At 39.6% G+C, this 20204-nt stretch overlaps 2 protein-coding genes and 1 long non-coding RNA gene across 6 annotated transcripts in view; 1 reads left to right on the top strand and 2 right to left on the bottom strand.

Annotated features, from left to right (window-relative positions):
• LOC124214287 (uncharacterized) overlaps window positions 1–15204 on the top strand; it is a 43567-nt gene extending 28363 nt beyond the window's left edge. For all 3 annotated transcript variants that reach the window (XR_006882109.2, XR_006882110.2, XR_006882111.2), the window contains exons 3-4: window positions 7738–8081; window positions 12487–15204. This is a non-coding gene — a long non-coding RNA (uncharacterized lncRNA). The remainder of the gene's footprint in view (window positions 1–7737; window positions 8082–12486) is intronic.
• Window positions 14938–17927, bottom strand: Atf-2 (Activating transcription factor-2). 2 transcript variants are annotated; one of them, XM_046616529.2, is made up of 7 exons: window positions 17537–17927; window positions 17330–17423; window positions 17098–17246; window positions 16471–16823; window positions 16161–16383; window positions 15767–16091; window positions 14938–15686 (listed from the first exon to the last, which is right to left on the bottom strand). In XM_046616529.2, exons 1-7 carry the CDS (start codon window positions 17585–17587, stop codon window positions 15277–15279), a joined length of 1605 nt encoding a protein of 534 aa, XP_046472485.1. In that variant the 5' UTR covers window positions 17588–17927; the 3' UTR covers window positions 14938–15276. The 2 variants fall into 2 exon arrangements, with proteins under 2 accessions (XP_046472485.1, XP_046472484.1); XM_046616528.2 differs by having other exon boundaries at window positions 15767–16094; window positions 17537–17925.
• A 572-nt stretch (window positions 17928–18499) lies between these two features.
• Window positions 18500–19625, bottom strand: LOC124215591 (uncharacterized). Its single transcript, XM_046619155.1, has 3 exons — window positions 19255–19625; window positions 18896–19190; window positions 18500–18782 (listed from the first exon to the last, which is right to left on the bottom strand). The coding sequence occupies exons 1-3, from the start codon at window positions 19586–19588 to the stop codon at window positions 18500–18502; spliced, it is 912 nt and encodes a 303-aa protein (XP_046475111.1). The 5' UTR covers window positions 19589–19625.
• Between the last annotated feature and the right edge of the window lie 579 nt (window positions 19626–20204).

Below are 20204 nucleotides of genomic sequence, written 5' to 3'. Positions count from 1 at the left end.
CGTAACATTTTTAAATTTCAATCAATGATTTTTTTCCCACGTTAGTACGGTTCCTGAAAATATTTTAATCATTTCTTCTGTTTTACATGTCTGTTAGAAATCTAGTACAGTGATAAAATTCTGCCGCGAGTACGAAAGATGAGACGATACGGACCGAAAGGGGAAAATTCGTATCCAAATTCGAGAATGAATTTTGCTCGTTTTGGCGATGAGACAGGGGTTTAGAGCGAAATAATCGCATCCTTTTTCGCCCTTCGCCGTTTCGCGTCGCGACGTTGACATGCAGACGGTTTTGGTCGTTCGCCGTTTATAATTCGATCCCGGTTAAACGCCATTCACAATTATTATCCGGCGGATTTATATCCCGACGGTCGTGTTTCGCCTCGGCCCGAGAACGCCGGAGGGTTTTAGGTGATGAATTTTCCCTGTGTTATAAACTTAATGTTTCTCAACAGCGTTGGCCGTCGCGTCTCGTTAAGCTCGGAATCGAGGACGGGCTTAAGTTCCTACTTACCCTTTGACCTGAGAGCTAGGCGTCGAGATTACTCATTTCGGACCGATCTTAAGAGGCTGCGCTGCTTCGATAAGTGAGACCTCGATTTTTGGGGCGTTAAAATCCTCGCAATTTTTGTCCAAGTGAGTCTGGTCGAGGATGTCGAATACTTTGCGATAAGGTGAAAATCGGAGAAAAGAATCAACAGCGATAAAGACGATGAGAAAATTTAATTTTAATGACAACGATGATGGTCAAAAGTTATCGGTAAATTGTTTAGACTAAACATTACTTAACGAATTTTTGGGGATTTGTGAATTTTTAATTGAAAGCGGCGAGAGACAGCCGATCGAAAAAGAAGAAGAAGATGATGATACCAAAGCTTCTAAGCTTTCCGCTTCGAAACTTCTCATTCGTCACCCCCAAATTCTGACGATTACAATTTTTATGATTCTCAATTATTTTCGTCCTTTGTTTCTGATTGATTCTGGTAAAATCTTTGCTCAAAGTACGTGTCTTGAAATTTGAGAATTTGAAATTGAAACTGACGACGGAGGCTTTGTCAAAGAGAAATAAGAAGAATGGACCTCCGGTCGTTTCGCAGCAGGCATTGCACGTAAGAGCCGAGGAACCGCGCCACGCCTTTTCTTTCCTCTTTCGCGGGAGGATTGTAATTGTGTGTGTTTAGGGAAATATTTATTAGACATAATGGCTCGTGGCACTGACGAGGAAATTACCATCGGTGGAAGGAAGGAAGGCAGGAAGGCAGGAAGGAAGGAAGGAAGGAAGGAAGGAAGGAAGGAAGGAAGGAAGGAAGGAAGGAAGGAAGGAAGGAAGGAAGGAAGGAAGGAAGGAAGGAGGCTCTGAACCCCGTGACCTCCTCCCTGGTAGGAACCCCGTCTCTCCTCCTCTCCTCTCCTCTCCTCTCCTCTCCTCTCCTCTCCTCTCCTCTCCTCTCCATCGTCGCCATGGCAACAACTCTCTCACCCCGGTGGTCCGCCGTCCCGAAAACATTGACCTTACCCTGCACCACCATAACCGGAATGGATTGTCGCCTCCTGGACGATGGCAGAGCGTTGGTATCCTCAGGGCTTACCTTAGTCCTGGAAATGCCGCGTTTCACACGTTTCGCGTAGAGTATTTGGATAAAATATCAAACTTGTTGCTAAGAAAATTATTCATTCGTAACGTATCGTTGTCGATATTTGTCGACCATCACCATCGCCTCGTCGAATAAGATTAAGAATCTTGAAAACCAAAGAAATTATAAAAATGTAGGATCTATCGAGGATACAATAATCGAGATGCATCGGTCATCGCTCGCGTGGATCGAGTCGGAGTGATTCTCGAGAATATCCGCGACAACGCTTGCATTAGCTTTGGTCGAGGGGGCTTAACGTGGGTAAAGTTTGCATTCCCGTAGCGTAATCGAATCAGGTAGTAGACTCTGGACGACAGGCACCTGAGCGTCGTCTCGCTGCCTGTTGGTCCGCGATCCATACGGATGCACGACGGATATCTTGAAGCAGCACAAAATTGCGATATAGATGTATATATATATATATATACAGGGAGAGAGAGAGAGAGAGAGAGAGAGAGAGAGAGAGAGCATGCAAGAGTGTATGTATAGATGGCATACGTGTAGAGGAGAGCAGAAGGGCGGAAGACTCGTGCTCTTGTTATATACTTGGGAGGAAAGTATCTACGACTATCGGTATACACGTATACATATGTATACATTTTATATATATATATATATATATATATATACACGCGATATCTTTGAACGATCAAAAACACTCTGGTTAATCAGATTATCTGACCTCGACTATAAAACGCCTTGAAACACTTTACGCAAACCTTCGTATCGTATCGCACCGCATCGCGTTTTCCGTAAAGTGATATAAAATCATATATACATATATATATGTATAATGATAATTTTTACGAAAGATTGTTTAAAGTCGTGCGAAAAAATAATATATGAATAATAGTGACGAAGTTTGCCCATTTTTATTTATATATTTTTTTTTCGATGATTTTCGACAGTATTTTAGAAAAAGTGTGAAGAGAAAATTGAGACGATCATTTTTTTTTTCTTCTTATTACGTGATTCAGAAAGTTTAACGTCAAGAAAGTTTTCTCAATTTCGTGATAGTATTTCTGATTGTTTTTTTTTTTTTTTTTTTATTATTAATTCTACTCTTATTAAACAATGGTTAGATTTATTTTTCCGATAGAAACGTAGCTTCTGGTTATAAGGTTTCATAGAATTTCCTTTCGTAGATTTTATACGGTCGACGACCACTCGCCGCCGAGGGGTGTAATTAAACTCGGATATTAATAACAAACTTATAGTAAATCAATAAAGCGTTATCTGTATGTAACGATACAAATATGATACAACTAGATTATTTTCAGTATGCGAGTGTGCGTATATGTAATGAAAAATAATACTACGTGGTGTGCAGGAATTAACTAGAGAGGAAAATGAAAATAAAAAGATGTGACAAATGGGATAAAAAGAAAAAAACAACATCAACAAATAATCGTTACTTTACTCGCCAATATTTTTTACCCTCGTTTATTTATCCTACGTTACTGCGTCATGTTGTTCAATTATTATAACAGCCGCAGACTCTTTTGCCGAAAATTCTTTCGACGCGAAAATTGATTGAAAAAAAAAAAACAAGAATCAAACACTACACCGAATTGATTGTTCAATACCATTTTTACTTTTCATAATTTTTTGTTTTTTTTTTCTTCTAATTTCAACGAATCTTGAAGTTTTCGAACGAGGTTCTCATCGCGGATGCTTGTCGAACAAACCGACAGACTCCTCCATTTTCATGTCTGATAAAAGGTATCGCGGAAAAATCGTTTTTCCGAATTATCGTTTCTACTATTTTCATCGTTCCTTTTGAATTCCCATGTCATGTACGCTATATTCCACGATACGAAGCTAGAGCGAATTGCGTCCATATCTCGCAGCCCGTATATTCCCAAGCTTACGTACACGTATACATAAGACTCGTAGATTGAAAATGCGCCCGAGTTTTCATAGCCGACGGCCTGCTGCACCGGGTCAAAGGTGAGCCAGGTTCTGACACGGAATGATAATGAGGCGCCCATTGTATTCGAATGTATCTATATACATATATTCACGTTTCTTCCTCACCGCGCTACCGTGTACCCGTAATGTACATACATCCATCCACTTTTCATGGTTGTTTCTCCCTCTCTCTCTCTCTCTCTCTCTCTCTCTCTCTCTTTCCCTTTTTCCTTCCCCCCATTTTCTTTTCCTCTCATTACTTTGTCTCTTTTCATTGTCTATTTTCACCCAACCCTTTCTCTAATATTTCTCATCTCTTTTGCACGTAGCTGACAATCGTATCTTTTTTTTTTTTTTTTTTTTTATGTCGTTTTTCACACTGCGCAGGAAAGTTTATCGCATACGACACATACTTCGTATATTTTGCGCATGGCTGTATCGTGTATAAGAAACGAGAACACTCTTAGAATTAAATTAAATTATACGAAACACGTTCTTTCGTTATGTTGAACATTTCGATTTAGGCAGTTTTTTTTTTAGATCAAAATCCATACGCCGAGTGTGATGAAAATTTGATGAAAAGTGAAGGAACAACAAACGATTGTTCGAAAAATAGAGACGAACGATCAAAAGAATTCCTTTCAAAGAGAGGGGGAGAAAAAATTGAAGAAGCAAAAGCATGTATTGTAATATAGAAAAAATGAAATTCCGTAAGACACGGGGAAGTTGAGACACGGCGAATAGAATTACCAATGCCCGCGGATTAATTCCAACCGCGATCCTTTTCGATCCACCTCCCCTTGTCTTCGAGAATTTCATTTTTTGTCGTATCTCACGAACTATTCACTTTGTAAAAAAAAAATTTTTACAAAACTCCCTACAAAGTTGTACATTTTCGAATAAAGAGTATCTGAGTTGAAACAAACAAACGTATGATTTGATTTTAAAAAATTGATCCATCCTCCACAGCGTCGCCGGTTAGGATACCGAAATGCGTGAAAAAAAAAATTCTTCACGTCTCCCCCTCTGAGCCGTTGTACAACCTTTGCATGCCACATTTTCCAATTGTACGATTAAGTCGGCTGAAAACGTAAGGCGTGTTTTAAATTGGGACACCCAGTATATATATAGTATAATATATATATATATATATATCTATAAGTAATTAAGGTCTGCGGGAAATATTTAGACTGATATATTTCTCGAGGATTCACACTGATTACGGCAAGAAGCTGCGAACGCGGTTTCCTCCGTTCTACGTAATATATATACCCATAAGTCTATAGATACATGATATACCTCAACCTTACACGGTTACTATACGCTTGGGTGCATAAACTTGGAGTAAACGATTCTGCATACGTGGACGCCTCCGTTATACCCGACACGTAAATCTATGTTATGTCTATACATAACACGCGTGTTCGTACATAGGCAGGTGTAGATAAACTGCAAATAGAAATTATTGGCACTACGGTTTTCCGCACATTACCGGCTCGTTAGTGACGATATATTGCATCCTCCTCTCACCTCCCGACTCCTCCTGTAACAATTTATGCGCGCGTGTGCGTATCGAGTTGACTGTTGCCTGATAATAACAATTATTATTATTATTATTATTATTATTATTCTTGTTGCCGTTGTCGTTAAATCGGGCTTTCTCAATTTATTCGCGTCTTTCTTTCTTTTTTTCTTTTTCTTTTTTTTTTTTACAAAAAATACGGTATCGGGTTTGAGTGAAAAAAAAAAAAAACGCAAAACTTCTCAGAGACAATATTAATCAATTTGATTAAAGATTACACCGTGAAAGTAGTAAGATGTTTAAGCATGATTTTCAAACTTGTCATAATGTGTTTCTTTGTATTCGATAATGTTGCTCTCTGTCGAATCGGGTCTGCTTAAGCTCGCGGCCGAACACCTGTACGTTAGGTATGTAAACAATATAATGAGAGGAAACGTTTTAAATTTCATTCTCGCAGCTTGAATGGCAGCCCGCGATACAGAGGTAATTATTATCCGCCAGAGGGTAAATGAACACGTATAGGTAGGTATTCGCATGTGTGATACGTAATGTATTGTATGCCAGGGTTCGTGATATTTAATCAAACAATTGAAGGCCCGAGGCTGACTTTTATGAGCCGGAATTGTACAACGTTTCCAAATCGTCGATCTACGATGTTACTTATGCGTACGTACGTGTTATACGTAAATTCGTTTAACCAATTTATTCGAGTTTCTTCTCTCTTCAATCACCTCCTTATTTTGCACCGTATATTTTATTTCATCTTTGAAAAGAAGGGCGCGTTTTCGGTGAGGCGTGACATTTTATATGTACAATATATATATATATGTATATATATATATATATATATATATATATATGTTCGCATATACATACGTGTATGTAATGTCGGTAGGCGAGTATATAAAACGAGCTTTGATGTGAATTCAATTAGAAAATTATACGCTACGTTTATTAACCCACCCTTAAAATTATACCCGCAAACGCCGTTTGAGTTGAAATATTTTGCACGACATTTTTCACCGAGATGCGAAAATAACAGACTACGTAAAAAAAAAAAAAAAAAAACAAGGAGAGAGAAAAAAATAAAAAAAGTAATGCAAAGACATGGGTTGCGCGGATGAAATTACTCCTCGTTATAGTCTACAATTTTCCACTGATGTACAAGGGATAACGCGAAACGTCAAATTATACAAACGAGATCATCGAAATTGGGACGAAAAATTTTTTAATAAAAATAATAAAATAAAATAAACAAACAAGTATAAATAAAACAGAGTAAACAAGAGCACAGGAAATACGGAAAAGAAAAGAATTTTTAAACAAGTTAACAAACTTTTCCTTCCCGTCTTCGTGTATAAATTTATCTCCCAAGCTGTAGATAAAATATAATCGTATAGGTATATATATGTGTGTGTGTGTGCGTGTGTATTTGAAGAGGTGCAACGGTCGGAATACGGGATCGCTGTATAATACGAAGGGCCGTGCGTAAAAGCAGACCGGCTTTCAACGCTGACAAAGAAACGCTCCGAACCTTAATGGATCACTACATCCTCGCTAAAAGTCTCCGTCTCTATCTCTCTGTGGCGGTATCGTCGTCGTTGGTATTTAACATTCTTCTGGAAAGGAAAACGTGCGAGCGAGTAGCGAGTGAAGTGCTGTTTTGTTCCATCGACGGAAGCCGCCTCCTCGTTGATCGAAATATCAGCGACGATATCGAGAAGCGTTTTTTTTTTTTTTTGTTTTTTTTTCTGTTTTTTTTTTTTTTTTGTTCTTTACGTAACCGTACGTCTCGAACGCAGTAATATCGCGGAAAGAATTTTAACGAACAAAGAACTCTCGGTATGTATACCTCTACATATTATATGTATATTCTCTGCGTGATTATTTCTATACGAATTCACGATGACTCGAAGTTTCCCTTCTCGTTTGATCGGTTCTATGATACTTTTCTTTTGATATCGATTTTTTTTTTACGCGTGTGGAGTAATTATTTTTATCGCCAGAAAAATTTGTCACAAGGAATAAGAATCCTGAGTTGAACATGTCCATAATGAAAAGTATAAATGAGAGATAAAACTTTTGCCAATGTTCTGCGTCAAAGTTTGCGATTCGTAAACTTTTGAGTCACACGTTCTTGTGCTTACGCAGCTTTTATAATAAGATAGTGGTTTATGATTTTTCGAGTCGCTGATTACGGATGTAAAATCAGATTTTGAAAATTTCAAATTTGATCGAGTAATTTGTTGAAAAAACTTTAGGCGGGGATTTTTGAGCTCGCCGTTTGGGTTCGCCATATTGAAATTTCAATGCCTGATTTCAGATTCGTAATCAAGGACCCCAACACTTGTAATTCATGTAAAACATGTACATGTCTAGTGGCGGAAATGAATTATTCTGTAAAATTTTCACGTTTTTTTTTTTTTTTTTTTAATCAATTTGTTTCTAACAGTAATAATTTACATTATATCGCAACGATTACTCTCGATTATTGAAAACCTACTGGTATACCATCGGAAGTAGCAAAAACACCGCAAAGATATATGCTGTCAAAGTTTTCTAAATATACAAAAAATGGATGTACAATAGGTTGTAAGGATACTTACCGCTATAATCGATTTGTAAATAAGTGGCTAATTCGCTAATTTATTCATCTCTGATTCATTGCAGTTTGAAAACGTGCGGCGAAGCAGCTGTCGTTATAGTCGAAGGCTGGAGCAGCCTGCGCTGCATGGACCTACTACAAGAATATAATTAGTTTACCAAGAACGAACGGACGACTGGGCCCTGGTTATAGTTCCGCGTGCCTGAGTGTGCGTGTGAGCCACTTGAGTCCCCCCCAAAGGCGAAGGAACGGTCCTCGGCTTACACCGGGCAAGCGAGTCGAGAGCCAGGGTCGTTTCTTTTCTATCAGAAGCTTGAACAGCCACGGACTTTGTCTCGGAAACACGTGCGTGTCCCTCCGTAGCGAAAACGAAATTCAGGAGCAGAAAGAAGACCTTCGACGATGCAAGGTATAAAACACTGCTCTATACGTATAAAGAAAAAAAAATATTAACCAGTCGATTTATAAGTCTGTGGAGATTCCTCGAATCCCAATAGCGAATGAAAAATGAACGAAAGGATTGAATAAGCGAGGGAAAGAATTTGAACAGCGAAGTAACCGAGCAGCGTGAATTCCGTGAGCATCTCTTGGTCGCCTGCATCATCAGCACGGGATTGAATTTGATCCGCTCTAATCTCGGCGGTGTTGAGTAACTCGGTCCACCGGCAGAGGCTGGATAACAGCGCGCAACGAGACGCCTGCCATATATTGCTGTTCGATGCTGCCGAAGCGGCTACTACGAAATCCATTCGAGTCCTCGGACGCTGCTGCGGATGCTGTCTCTGATCCGCACCGCGTCGCCGTACGCTCGAGAAAAACGGAGCAAGGTCGGTCCGCCTCGGTGCAACGGAGAAGATCGACTGAGGTCCCTCCTTCCCCCACCCCTCGGCACTTCGCTCGTCCGATTCCGTCGCTCGTCGGCGCTCTTCGCCCGCTCGACTCCACCCTCCGCTCCTCATTCACCCGCGATCGCTCCTCAGTCGATGTTCCGAGCTCCGAATCGTTGCGTCGGGCAGACGCGCTCTCTCGCGCGCCTTTTTCACCATTGCCGAATAATCGAGAGATTAATATTTGGTTATTTATTCGTTTTAACTTTAACGCAACGGAATTAAATTCCCGCGCAGCTTTTGCTTTTTTACGATATCGTGATATTCAGTGTGTTCCGTGTTCAATCAATCCCGAAGCGAATTAATTGAACGTGCTTATAACATTGCCTGTGAAGTGGGGAAATTGTTTTTCATGAAACAAAAATTGACGGTATGGTGTATTTCGCGTCATTTTCTTTCTGTTTCATTTTTTATTTATTTTATTTTTTTTTGATCCGTTAGATATTCTTCATGCTTTTTACAGCTTTTCGCGAAACAGGCTTACGGGTAACCAGGACAGGCGAGAACGCGTGTCTGTCTGGCTGACAAGTGGGGCGAACGGTGAGCGGCAAGACGGTGGATTTATATCGTTGGTTTTATTTCTGTATTTGTAGGCGCGGTGTATTCCGCGTTTTGGCCTAGATATAAAAATAAAGAAAGTATAGTAGTCGCGGTGTGTTTGCCGCCTCGAGGCTCTATACAATTCTGCAAACTCAAGCCAACCGAACTCCGAGGTATTGTAAAAATTCTCCGTATGCTCGCTTCTACCGAACGACGACAAAATCCGTCTGGGCCGCCGACGCAGTTGCGAAAATTTAATCGCATCATTTAGTTTTCTCTATCAATAAGAATTTTTTCTTACGTATTCAACGCCCACAATTCATGAATTAATTATTTTTTATTCAAATCATTATCATTGCTATTGATATTATTAAGAGTAAAAAAAATCTCATTTTATTCGTTCCGATCGACGGTTATAACATAAAGTATATTCAAGCTAAATGATCGACAAGTGCAGTTAATTATTGAATAAAAAACTTATTAAACTTGCTCATTTTTATCCTGGTTCAGTATTTTCAGTTTCGCCGAATTCAAGGAGATTCAGCCTGCGTATGACTTGAAAGAAAAAAAAAAAAAAAGTAACCGTTTCTGAACAGTTTTATTCAAGTCGTGAGAAGACGCAAGCTGCATATGTCGGAAGTCTCGTGTGGTCGTCACACAGGGTATAGCGGAGTGTAATAAAAATATATCAGGGAAGCCGCGCATTAGCTGCACTTGTTTCAAGTGGTAGAGCATGTAAAACAGACGTCGTACGTAGCGTTCGTCGTATAATAAACGCAATGATGTAACTCTCTTTCTCACTCTTTTCTCCGCTGCATTCCGTTGTGTTAGTTTAACGAGACGCTGGTGCTTCGCATAATCCGAGTTCAAATCGTATTGTCACGCTATTTAATATATTTACCTCGAAGGCAATCATATTAATTTCATCCCGGGATATGTGATTAACGATCTCTTATTCAGCTACGTCGATATTGGGAACAGAATAATACACTTTGTGATATCCTGTAATTATATAAAGACAGTTTTTCAAAGTCAAGTTGACGGAATTAAAACTAAAACATGGAAGACAATTTTGGAAATGGTTTAAACGGTTCCATTTCTTCTTCTTGTTTTTTTTTTTTTTTAATATGAAATGTATCGATGATAAGCCAAGTTTTATACATTCGTGACGGAAATTGAATTTGAAAATAAGATAGGGGCAAATATCCCCGATTAAATCGTGCCCGGTCATCGTGGTGGGCTGGTTATAGTTACTATTTGAAGCCAGATACGTGGCGATAAATTTTTATATTCCAACAGCGCGTTGATGCTCGGTATTAGATTTCTAAACTCCAGAGCGTCTAAATCTCTAGATATGCGTAGACGCGCAACGATACACGGCCAGGCAGCTGGCTTGGATCGAAATATCCTGCGCACACAATATAAAAGAAGCCGAGATCCCTCTCTCTCTCTCTCTCTCTCTCTCTCTCCCTCCCTCTCTTTCCCTCTTCGTCTTTCAAGGCTGTATGTATACATTCATCCATGTATATCTAGAATGGGCAAATATTGCGCATTGTGTAATATCACATTTGGACTTTCGTCCCCAGGTCTGAAGTAATTCGTCGAGACGCGACCCGTCGCCGTTAATATTGCCATTACATGTAATAGTCGTAGCCATTTTTCCTCTTTTTTTTTTTTTTTAAATTCAGTTTATTTTTATCTCCTTCTCGCTATTCTTCTTATTCTTCTTCTTCTTCTTCTTTTTCTCACATCCTTTTGTAATTCTCAATTCCATAAAATTGTTACGTCACACTCGCAGCGTGCAATTAAAGATTGCATCGTATACCCAAAAATGCACACGTGTACATTAGCGTCGATTAATACACGCTTGAATTAATTATCCGCACCCTCGGGGTATTTTTTTTTCTTTTTTTTCCTCTTCACATTAAATTAAATCTGAGTCAGAGGTCGGGTAAATAATATTTCTTTTCTTTTTCTTTACCCGTTTCCTTTTGAAACGTAAGGCTTGTGCGCGCGCGTGTGTGTTCATATCGAAATTTCCGGTCCCTCAAAGGCCTGCTGCTTGTGTCTCTGCCCGCCTGCAGTTTCTTTTCCTTTTTCTCCTTTTATACAAAGCTGCGGACTGCAGCTCTCTACCGACCTTATCATTTGGTCGTTCTTATCTCTCTTTCTCTCTCACGTATACACATACAGATATGTCGGCGATATTTACTGACCGAGCACCGATAGTCTGCACAAGACGACGACGTAGATATGCGGTGAAAACGAGAGCGATAGAGAGAAGAGGAGTTACGCTCTCGTAAACTTGGGACTCACGTTCCACAATGCGATATATATGTACCAATTGTTAGATACCTAAAGTTCTAACAACAGAGATTTTATCTGTTATCGTTTTAATCAACTGTTACATTTTTTCCTATAATTCAATTATTCATCTCCTTCGGTATTCATTTTTCAAATATCGCGATTTTTCCATACACTGCATCGTATACCTGTAATTCCTGTACGGAATCCGAAGTCCCGTAAAACCTCTCGCCGCGTCGCGACGCCGGGTTCGATTATTTATACCTATTTTGTAACCCCGCTTTGCACAGCCAGATCAGAGTCCGTCTGTCCGATGCTGCTGCTGCTGCTGCTGCTGATGGTCTGGACTATGGCAGCGGTTCCCAAGCCGCGGGTTGCGTTAGCAAAACTCGTCAAACGATTGAAATTTTATTTTATTTTACCAGTTTTTTCCATCATTCGATTGTGTAGAAAATTTTCCATCTATTGGCCGATCTGTAATCGGAACATCGTATGTCACAGTTATTCACGTAGTTCAATTGGTAAAGGAAGGAAAACTATTTTATGCAAAATTTTCGCAGAATGTTGTGTAATTATTTCACCCCGTTGAAAAACTGAACCTAGCAATTCGTGCCAGTTTGATTTAAAAGTGTTGAGCATCGCATTACGCTATAATTAAATTACGTATCATTGTAGGTATATACTTTCAGTCGTATCGACGGTTAATAAAATGCCGTTGCCTCGTTCTATGCACGAGTAAAAATATTTTAATAATGAAAAGAAACAAAAAAAAAAAAAAAACTCCTACTGAACAAATTCATGTTAAATATGAATATTCCACGCGCGCGGAATAAAATATAACTGCTAAAACAAACTATAAATAGTTCGATGCGTTTTGCATTGAAAAATTGAACTGAGCTGAAATAAAAAGAAAATCTATTGAGGAAACAGTATCGATATTTATCAATTTTCAGTTCAACACCTAAACTTCGCTCATTGGTATATCGCATCACATAATTGTTAATTTATTTGCATAACGGCGAATAGATAACGATATGATAATGATAACGTTATCGTGATTAAGAATTTATATACGTGTTGCAGAATATCCAGCGGCTCTCATCGGTCGTCTTCATCGTTTCGACGGCGATATTCTCTCCTGAATATCCGTACTACGTGCGCAAGTGATTAACTGCAAAGTGCCCAAAGTCCCTTATCATTCTCTAGCCCGGTGTTAAATGTTCGATACCTACTGGACGGAGAACTGATAAGGGCCCGCGGGATACGAACTCATCGTGGGAAATTTTTCAATCAATCTCGAATCAATTTTCTCTTTAGTTACTTTGATTATTGGTAATCGTATTTGTCTTTTTTTTCGCAGGGCGTGAAAAAGAACGTCCGCGTTTTGTTCACGTACACATAATTACACTCATACCCATGCATATCAAAAAAAATTTAAAAAAAAAATAATAGAAAGAACGAAAGAAAATTCATAGAGAACAATCGACGAAGAATTGAAGAATTTCTCTGCAGAAAATTGGACGGGAAAACTACGAACGACGGTATAATTGAGAACGCGTTTGCCGTGACCGTGAACCTAGAACAGTTATAATATCTTTTCTTACATGCCATTGTAAATAAAGTATACATATTATAATAAGAGGATGAGAGAAACGAAGTCTTAAGCAGTAAGAGATTATCTATCGTTGAACATTGTATGCCAACAACAATTTGTACTGGGTTGACACGCACAAAGGTCGAGTAAGTATAGAGATTGTTTAAGGGTATGTCGTACTCCTAGATTTATCGAACAAGCAAACTCACAATTTTTCTTTCTGTGTTAAATAAAGAAAGAAACGGGAAGAGTTCGAATTTTAACGGTGCATCGTTCTTTCGTAGCGGAATCCAGGAAAGTTATCCGTATCCCGAAACTCGTCAAGTAAATGTGTGTGTGTGTTTTTTTTTTTTTTTGACACTTGTTATTATTCCCACATTTCCCGAATTTTAGGGGCCAAAAAGTGCATGGTTGAGATACTTTGGGTAATTGCGAAAAGAATGAGGAGTAAAATGAATCATCGCGAGACTGATTCCATGCAATATTGAGATCGTTAGACGAGACCTAGGAATTACAATAATTTCGCAAGCTGTAAGTTTGCAAGTATTATAAATTTCGACTTTGTATCATATGTATGTATGGCAGTACCGATGAAGGATTCACCGCGATGCGCTATCATAAGAGCGAAACTTCGCGATTTACAAGTCAATGTCAATTCAATCCGTATACGGATTGATGAAAAAACAAACTGTGTGATAAAATCGTTTGGTGTATAATAATAAATACAGATTCGCTGGATTGAAGAATAAAAATTGATCACTGCGTTGTTCGCTTGCTCTTATCTCTCCGACTCGCTTCATCTACTTGATTTTTTGCGAATAGTAATTTATTGTTGCCGCAGCGCGTTGCGATATAAAAAGAGAACGAGAACCGAGGGCTTTGAAACTGATTCATCGTCGGATACGAAATCCTTCGCCTTCTCACGTACGTCGCGATCGGAAAACGTGTACGTCTACCGAGATATTTGGCAGCCGCCGAGTTCTGAAGAGGAGGAATAAAAAATGAGTGCAAAAAAGGACTAGTCAGGGCAGTTTGGGAAACCCTGGAGTCATTATTACGACAATCTGCGAGAGGCTGCTTCACAGACTTTATACTACGCTTTCTAAATTGCCAAATCATGTGCATAAGTGAGCAAGTCTATGATATACATATAGCGCAATTCGGTTCGCGGTTATTATTTCGTCATGTTATATTTTGCTTTTCATGTTTATTTTTGATTATTATCCGGTACAAGTTTAAAAAACAATAGAGATCCAGCAGCGTTTCTTCCTTTACCGTACTATTTCTTTTGCGCTAGAATGCCGAACACGTGTTTTGTACTCTTTTGAAGTCTCGAATGTTGTTTGAGGTACGCCGAATCTAATCTCGCACGTTTCGCTTATACTGTGTTTAAGAGTTAAGTTCAATAAACCGAAATGAAGCTGAAGCTGGCAGCCAGTGTTAGCAGCTAAATTTGTTCAATTTTTTGAAAGTAGTAAAATGCAGTTCAGTTTTACCCTCACAATTCTATAAAAGTATTGGGCAATAAAGGTGTTTCAAAAAATTTTGACTCTCCCACTTTACTACCTTATTCGAAAGAGAACATTTTTTTTTCACGGAAGAATAATGAATGATTACATTTTACATTTCCGTGAATAACAGATGATTTTGCACTTGTATCTAAAAGTTTAATTGCGCGATCGCCGAAGTTTTTGGCTAGTTGTCATTTAACAATTTACAGTGTTTTTCGATTTCAGCCTGACTTACAAAATATTACACGTGTATTTATGTAAACGGAATGTTTTAAATAAACAAATAAATCCCCTATGGAAAGATTTTGAAAAATTCAACCCTTTACCCTTTCTTGATTTCCTCCTTACTCGTACTTTTCCAACTCATCGATGTTTGTATAAAATATGTAATTATTTAGACAGGAGGTAAGTGAATGAACGAGACGTGTATACTTTCATTAAACATAGGTATATTTATTACACAATGTTATTCCTTGCGTAAATACAATACGTCATTTTATCCCTTACGCGTGATTTTAAGTGTCGACAAATCTTGTAAAACGTAAATACTTACGAAGCGCAGATTGAAAAATCGGTTATCGGGATACTCGAACGGAAACCCATCACATGGGGCTGACCGCGATAATCGTGATCAATATCGGCGTCCCATACACGGATGTGTAAATAAATAAATTGGTGAAATCGATTCATTCGTCATTTCACGGGCAAAAAATGTTGTATTTGAAAAATCCAGCCTTATTTCCTGGGCTAAATGCGGCCAAGAATCGTTTACGATCCGGTGGTTTTAGAAGCGGCGTTTTCGATTTCAAAGTTCGGATTCATCCTGATTATCTGCCTTTGACTGTTCTCCGTGAATGTCTCCCGCCTCTCGTTCTGCACTATCAATATCTGCTTCCCCTTATCACATCCCTTACTTATCACCCGTTCAACGTCAACAACCTGAACGGCGGATATGTTTCTCAGAATTTTTGCCTTCTGCAAAAGCGGGGCGGCCGATTTGGGCAGGATCATCGGTTTAGTCGTCGATACTGTTGGTTTCTTTTTCGCCGGTTTACCCCCTACATCCGCCGATATCGCCGACTTCCGTTTCACAGCTGAACCGACAAGGGGCAACGAAGCTCCTTGTACCGTCTCTGCGCTCACCGATATCACCTTTGGCCCAAGAACTATACTGTTTCCTGTAACAAGATACGAGAAGGTAAAAACTGATTGGAAAAGAGGACCAGAACTTCGTTTAGAAAGAACGTCAGGCAATCACCTTGCTCCATCGCTTTAGTCACCGGGCAATCCTTGTGCGCAAGCAACAGCGTCTTCAGTTTTGCCACTTCGGAACGAAGAGCACGAACCTCCATCTGGAGCGCAGCGTTGGCCTCATTCACATTGTAGACTGACCTCTCAAGCTGTTGAACCCACGCTTTACGTTTTGCTCTGGCACGCATCGAACTGGCTCTATTTCGCTCCAAGATATCCAGCTTCTTGTCAGATGGAGGGCTACGCTCTTCAACCAAAATCCTCGGCGATGCTTGCAAGTCCTGACGATGGCTGTCGGAAGACACTTCGTTCTTCTTCAACACTTGCTTCAGCTTCTGAAAACGGTGAAGCCAAAAATTGCTACAAATTTTTTTGGCGGAATGGTACGATTATGTACAAACCATTTTTGCCATAGAGAGCCTAGAGGATGCCGAATTCGTTGTTCTCTTCCCATCAGAGCAATTCAGGGATGGTTCGGTCTTGATGACGACTGTCTGAGATTTGGACTGAATATCGATGGTTGTCGGATTCATTTGAGACTGAGAAACCGGTATCGCTGACAGCTGCATCAGCTTTCCATCCTCGGTTTTTATCAATAGCTGTACCTCCTTGCCATTTATAGAGCTGTGATGAAACGAAAACCATTTTATTTCATTTTATTACCCTAAAATGATGTATCCATATTTGAACGCTAGAATTCAAATCGCTTACAGCTGCGGAACATCGTTCTGTTGCCCAAAACCATCGTTCAGATTGATTACAGTAGTTGATAAAGACTCTCCGTCTGCCTCCTGTACAATAATACTTTCCTCAATGCTCGAGTCTCGGGATTCAGTGTCGAGCTCGACCGTCGTTATCTCTTTAGAATTCTCTCCGTGGTCTAAATTTTGCACATCGACATGTATTCTGTTCGCATTCTTTTCATCGTCATCCGACGAATCTCCGATATTGATCACTGGCGATTCCGCAATGCCATTCCGAAGCAGGGCTTGATTGTTTGTAGACGGAACGTCTATGTGGGGAAATATGTGTGGTGTGTGCAGAGTATCGTCTGATATTCCCACCTAATGGAAATAAGAGAGAATACACAGGTGAGAAGCTAAGTTATAGCTAATGTTTTGGGCATGGTAATCCATGGTGTCGACTGGAAGCTTAAATGAACATATCAAATCATCCAGAAGAAAATTGAAAAGACGTACATACAATTTTTCTGAATTCTTCCTAAATCTCCCATCACTTTACTGATTCTCAGGCTCAGTTGACAGCCCAAGATCTGATGGAATGAGTTTTAATACTTTATCACTCGACGCCAAAGAGAATGAAGAGTATCGATCTTACTTCTGGAACCGTGAGTCCTCCGCCTGTCTTTCCAGCTTCGACAGCTCGTCGGAATGTTTCTTCGAACGGATTGACATTCTGTAGGTCCTGAAAGAGCCCAACTTCTTCGCAATTTCTTATGAACCTGGTTGGCGTGGGTGTCTGGTCAGCTGTTAGGGAACAGGAAGAATAAAATGTGGTCAAAATAAAAAGCAAAGTGTAGATCTAGACATTTGAATTATCTATACTTTACCTACGAAGACACCGCTTTTGCCGTTTGAGCCAAGGTTGAGTATCATATCGTGTTTTTTTCTATGAACAGTGAGGTGATCCTCGTTGACAAAACTCTGCGTAACGAAGGCGAGGAAGAAACAAGTAGTAAGTGTATATTAGAGAGAAAGTCCCCACACAGTATTGAGGTTATGAGTGGAATAATGAATTGATATCAAACAGAAATTACCATATTGCAGCCAGGCGAGGGACAGGCAAAGGGTTTCTCGGATTCACCCATGGCTGTTTGGTAAATATGCTACTTTTTTATTGATCAAAGTTCGTATTGATCTCTCCTAATGTGCTTAAGGTTGACTGCGACAATTCGTTGATATTTAACTGAAGTTCTTCTGTTCCGCTGTTGAAAAATAATGCGAGCAGGTAATTGCTCGTGGATGGAAAGAGCTTGAAGGACCACAATTTACCACTATTGTATTAATTAACCATATAAGACAGAGAAAAGAAGAAGATTCTTATCTGGAATATAGCAAGAAGATACAGGTGGGAAAGGTGCACACCCCCACACACACATACATAGGCACAGAGAGAATCACCACTTCTAGAATATCGGACATGGAACACAACTCTGCAGTATTATGAGTTCTTGGCTTGCGTGTTAGATGGCAGAATCAACAGCTAGGCATGTGGTGTCACAGTGACTGTACAACTCACTAACTTTTCCCGATTTCATTTCACAATAAGTATACAAAACGATTGAGGAAAAAATAATTAGCTATTATTTTACAAGTCAAATAGTTCTGATTCTTGGTATTTTCCTGCCTTAGAGTTTTAAGATTGCTATTTCAATGGATCTCTTTTAATCGACACTGTTCAGGTGTAACATCTTAAACTTATCAAGTACACAGTGAGAACTACATTCAAATGTAATGTAATAAAAAGATAAGCTTCTAATTGTAAGTCTAATTAAAAGTACAAGCTAGTGTACAATACTATAATAAATATATTTTACTGCATATATTCAGTAAAGTAAAGACTGATATTGTACTGTTGCTAAAGAAACATCACTCTGCTTACGGTTGAGGTGCTGTTATTTATATCCCAGCCAGCTACCGACGGCAATGGCGAATCTTCTTGTGTCCTTTCTGATTATCCTACGAAGAAATCCGTGCGATAATTAAATGAAATTAAGGCATTAGTATTGGTAATATGAGTTACATTTGATTTTAATTTCCCAGGCGAAGGTTACAAGTGCAATTAACAGTCCTAGTATAAGTATCACAAAAGCGGAAAGCAGGGTGTTTATAGCGATTGGTTCAACATGCGGTGGCTCAATCATCCTCTGTGTTTTCCATGATTTTATCTCCATCACTCGGTCAAAATCCAAACGCCATTTTTCTACAATACCAGCCTCGACCAGTTTCTGAACGTCAAAGTTCCAACGGTCTGTCATTGGCCAATTCAGGGTTACTATGAACCTAAAATCACGTTCAATACTTAAAGATTTTCAAATCATCGGTACAATTGGTGGGTTTCAAACTTCTGGTTACTGTATCTTGAGAGGATGAATATGATGGAATTAAAAACTTGCGTCGCGTAGTCGGATATAATGGGTTCGGAAGCCCTGTGGATAATCGTCGAGTTCACCATCATCGATGGCAACGTTAAACAGTGAGCTAGACAGGCACGCTGTTTTCCGTCACGTTCTATGCTAGCCAGACACTCTTCGGGAAGAAGTTCGTGATAGTGTTCGCCCAGCAGTGGATCATCAATCAAATATCGAAGTGGTCCGAAGCCGTAAAATTCCATCCCGTGTTCCTTGACCTGTTCGATGGTATCCAGGTTTGGATATCGGCGTGCATACGCCAAAATTGATACGAAGCGACCTGCGATGTGATTTAAAACGAGTTTGCATATGCGTACGAGATGATCAATAAGCGAAATACTTACCTCTGAATACCGCGTCGAGAACGATAAAGGCGAGAAAAATTATTCCGAAAGTCAGTCTGTGATTAATGGATTCTGGCAATCGGATTACCGAATTACCGATAACGAATCGTACGGCGTCCAAGAATGTAGAAACAATGCCCTGCGATTTATTGTACAGGTAAAGAACCACGGTCAAGAATAAAGTTATGAGTCCAACTCCGATCCATATCTGTTTAGCGACAAAAATGTTCATCCATTGCGGGTAGAAGCCGGTAATACGAGATGCAAAGCATATCGCAATCGAGGTGTGGGGATAGGTTGCTTCGAGACCAGGAAAATGTTGCAAGTGATGCATGTCGGCCACGATGTGGGACAGCCCGTAAAAGAGGTCTTTCAATTCCCCAATGTACGAGCCATTTTCAAGCAGCTTCCCATAACGATCAGTTTCGTTGTTGTAAACCTGTAAGCGCATGCTGTACAATATTTTATTACCAACTTCGACGAAAACTTGAGGCATGGAATTTTACCAGGAAAATCATTACCTCAACGACGTCGAATCTTAATTTTTTCGCTAGTGCCTGGAGCGTGAAACCATCCGTACCAATAAATTTTTCAACGCCAGATTTCGTCTCATCCAAAAGTATCTCAGGACGAATTGTGAACATACTTATCGGGATGACGTATCCGTCGAGGTTTAGAGTTTTATCGAAGTACAAATCTTTGCAATCTTCAAGGGACTTCATCTCGGTGAATTCCTGTTCATAGACGTACCAGGGGTGATTGAAATTTCCCGCTTTTAAAGGAACATTGATGGTCTCTTGAAAAATCATTCTCCACGGTTGCGTGTGATCAGACGAGTATGGATTATAAGTGTACAACTTGATTCTAGCGGATTTTAACGAGTCTTCTGTAATATCGGACGAGCACAGTATCACCGTGTTGAGAATCCAGTGATTCCAAATAACTCTGAA

The sequence above is a fragment of the Neodiprion pinetum genome, chromosome 3 (assembly GCF_021155775.2).
Source record: "Neodiprion pinetum isolate iyNeoPine1 chromosome 3, iyNeoPine1.2, whole genome shotgun sequence".
In the NCBI taxonomy this organism is placed as follows: domain Eukaryota; kingdom Metazoa; phylum Arthropoda; class Insecta; order Hymenoptera; family Diprionidae; genus Neodiprion; species Neodiprion pinetum.
This window is presented reverse-complemented; position numbering and strand designations above follow the sequence as displayed.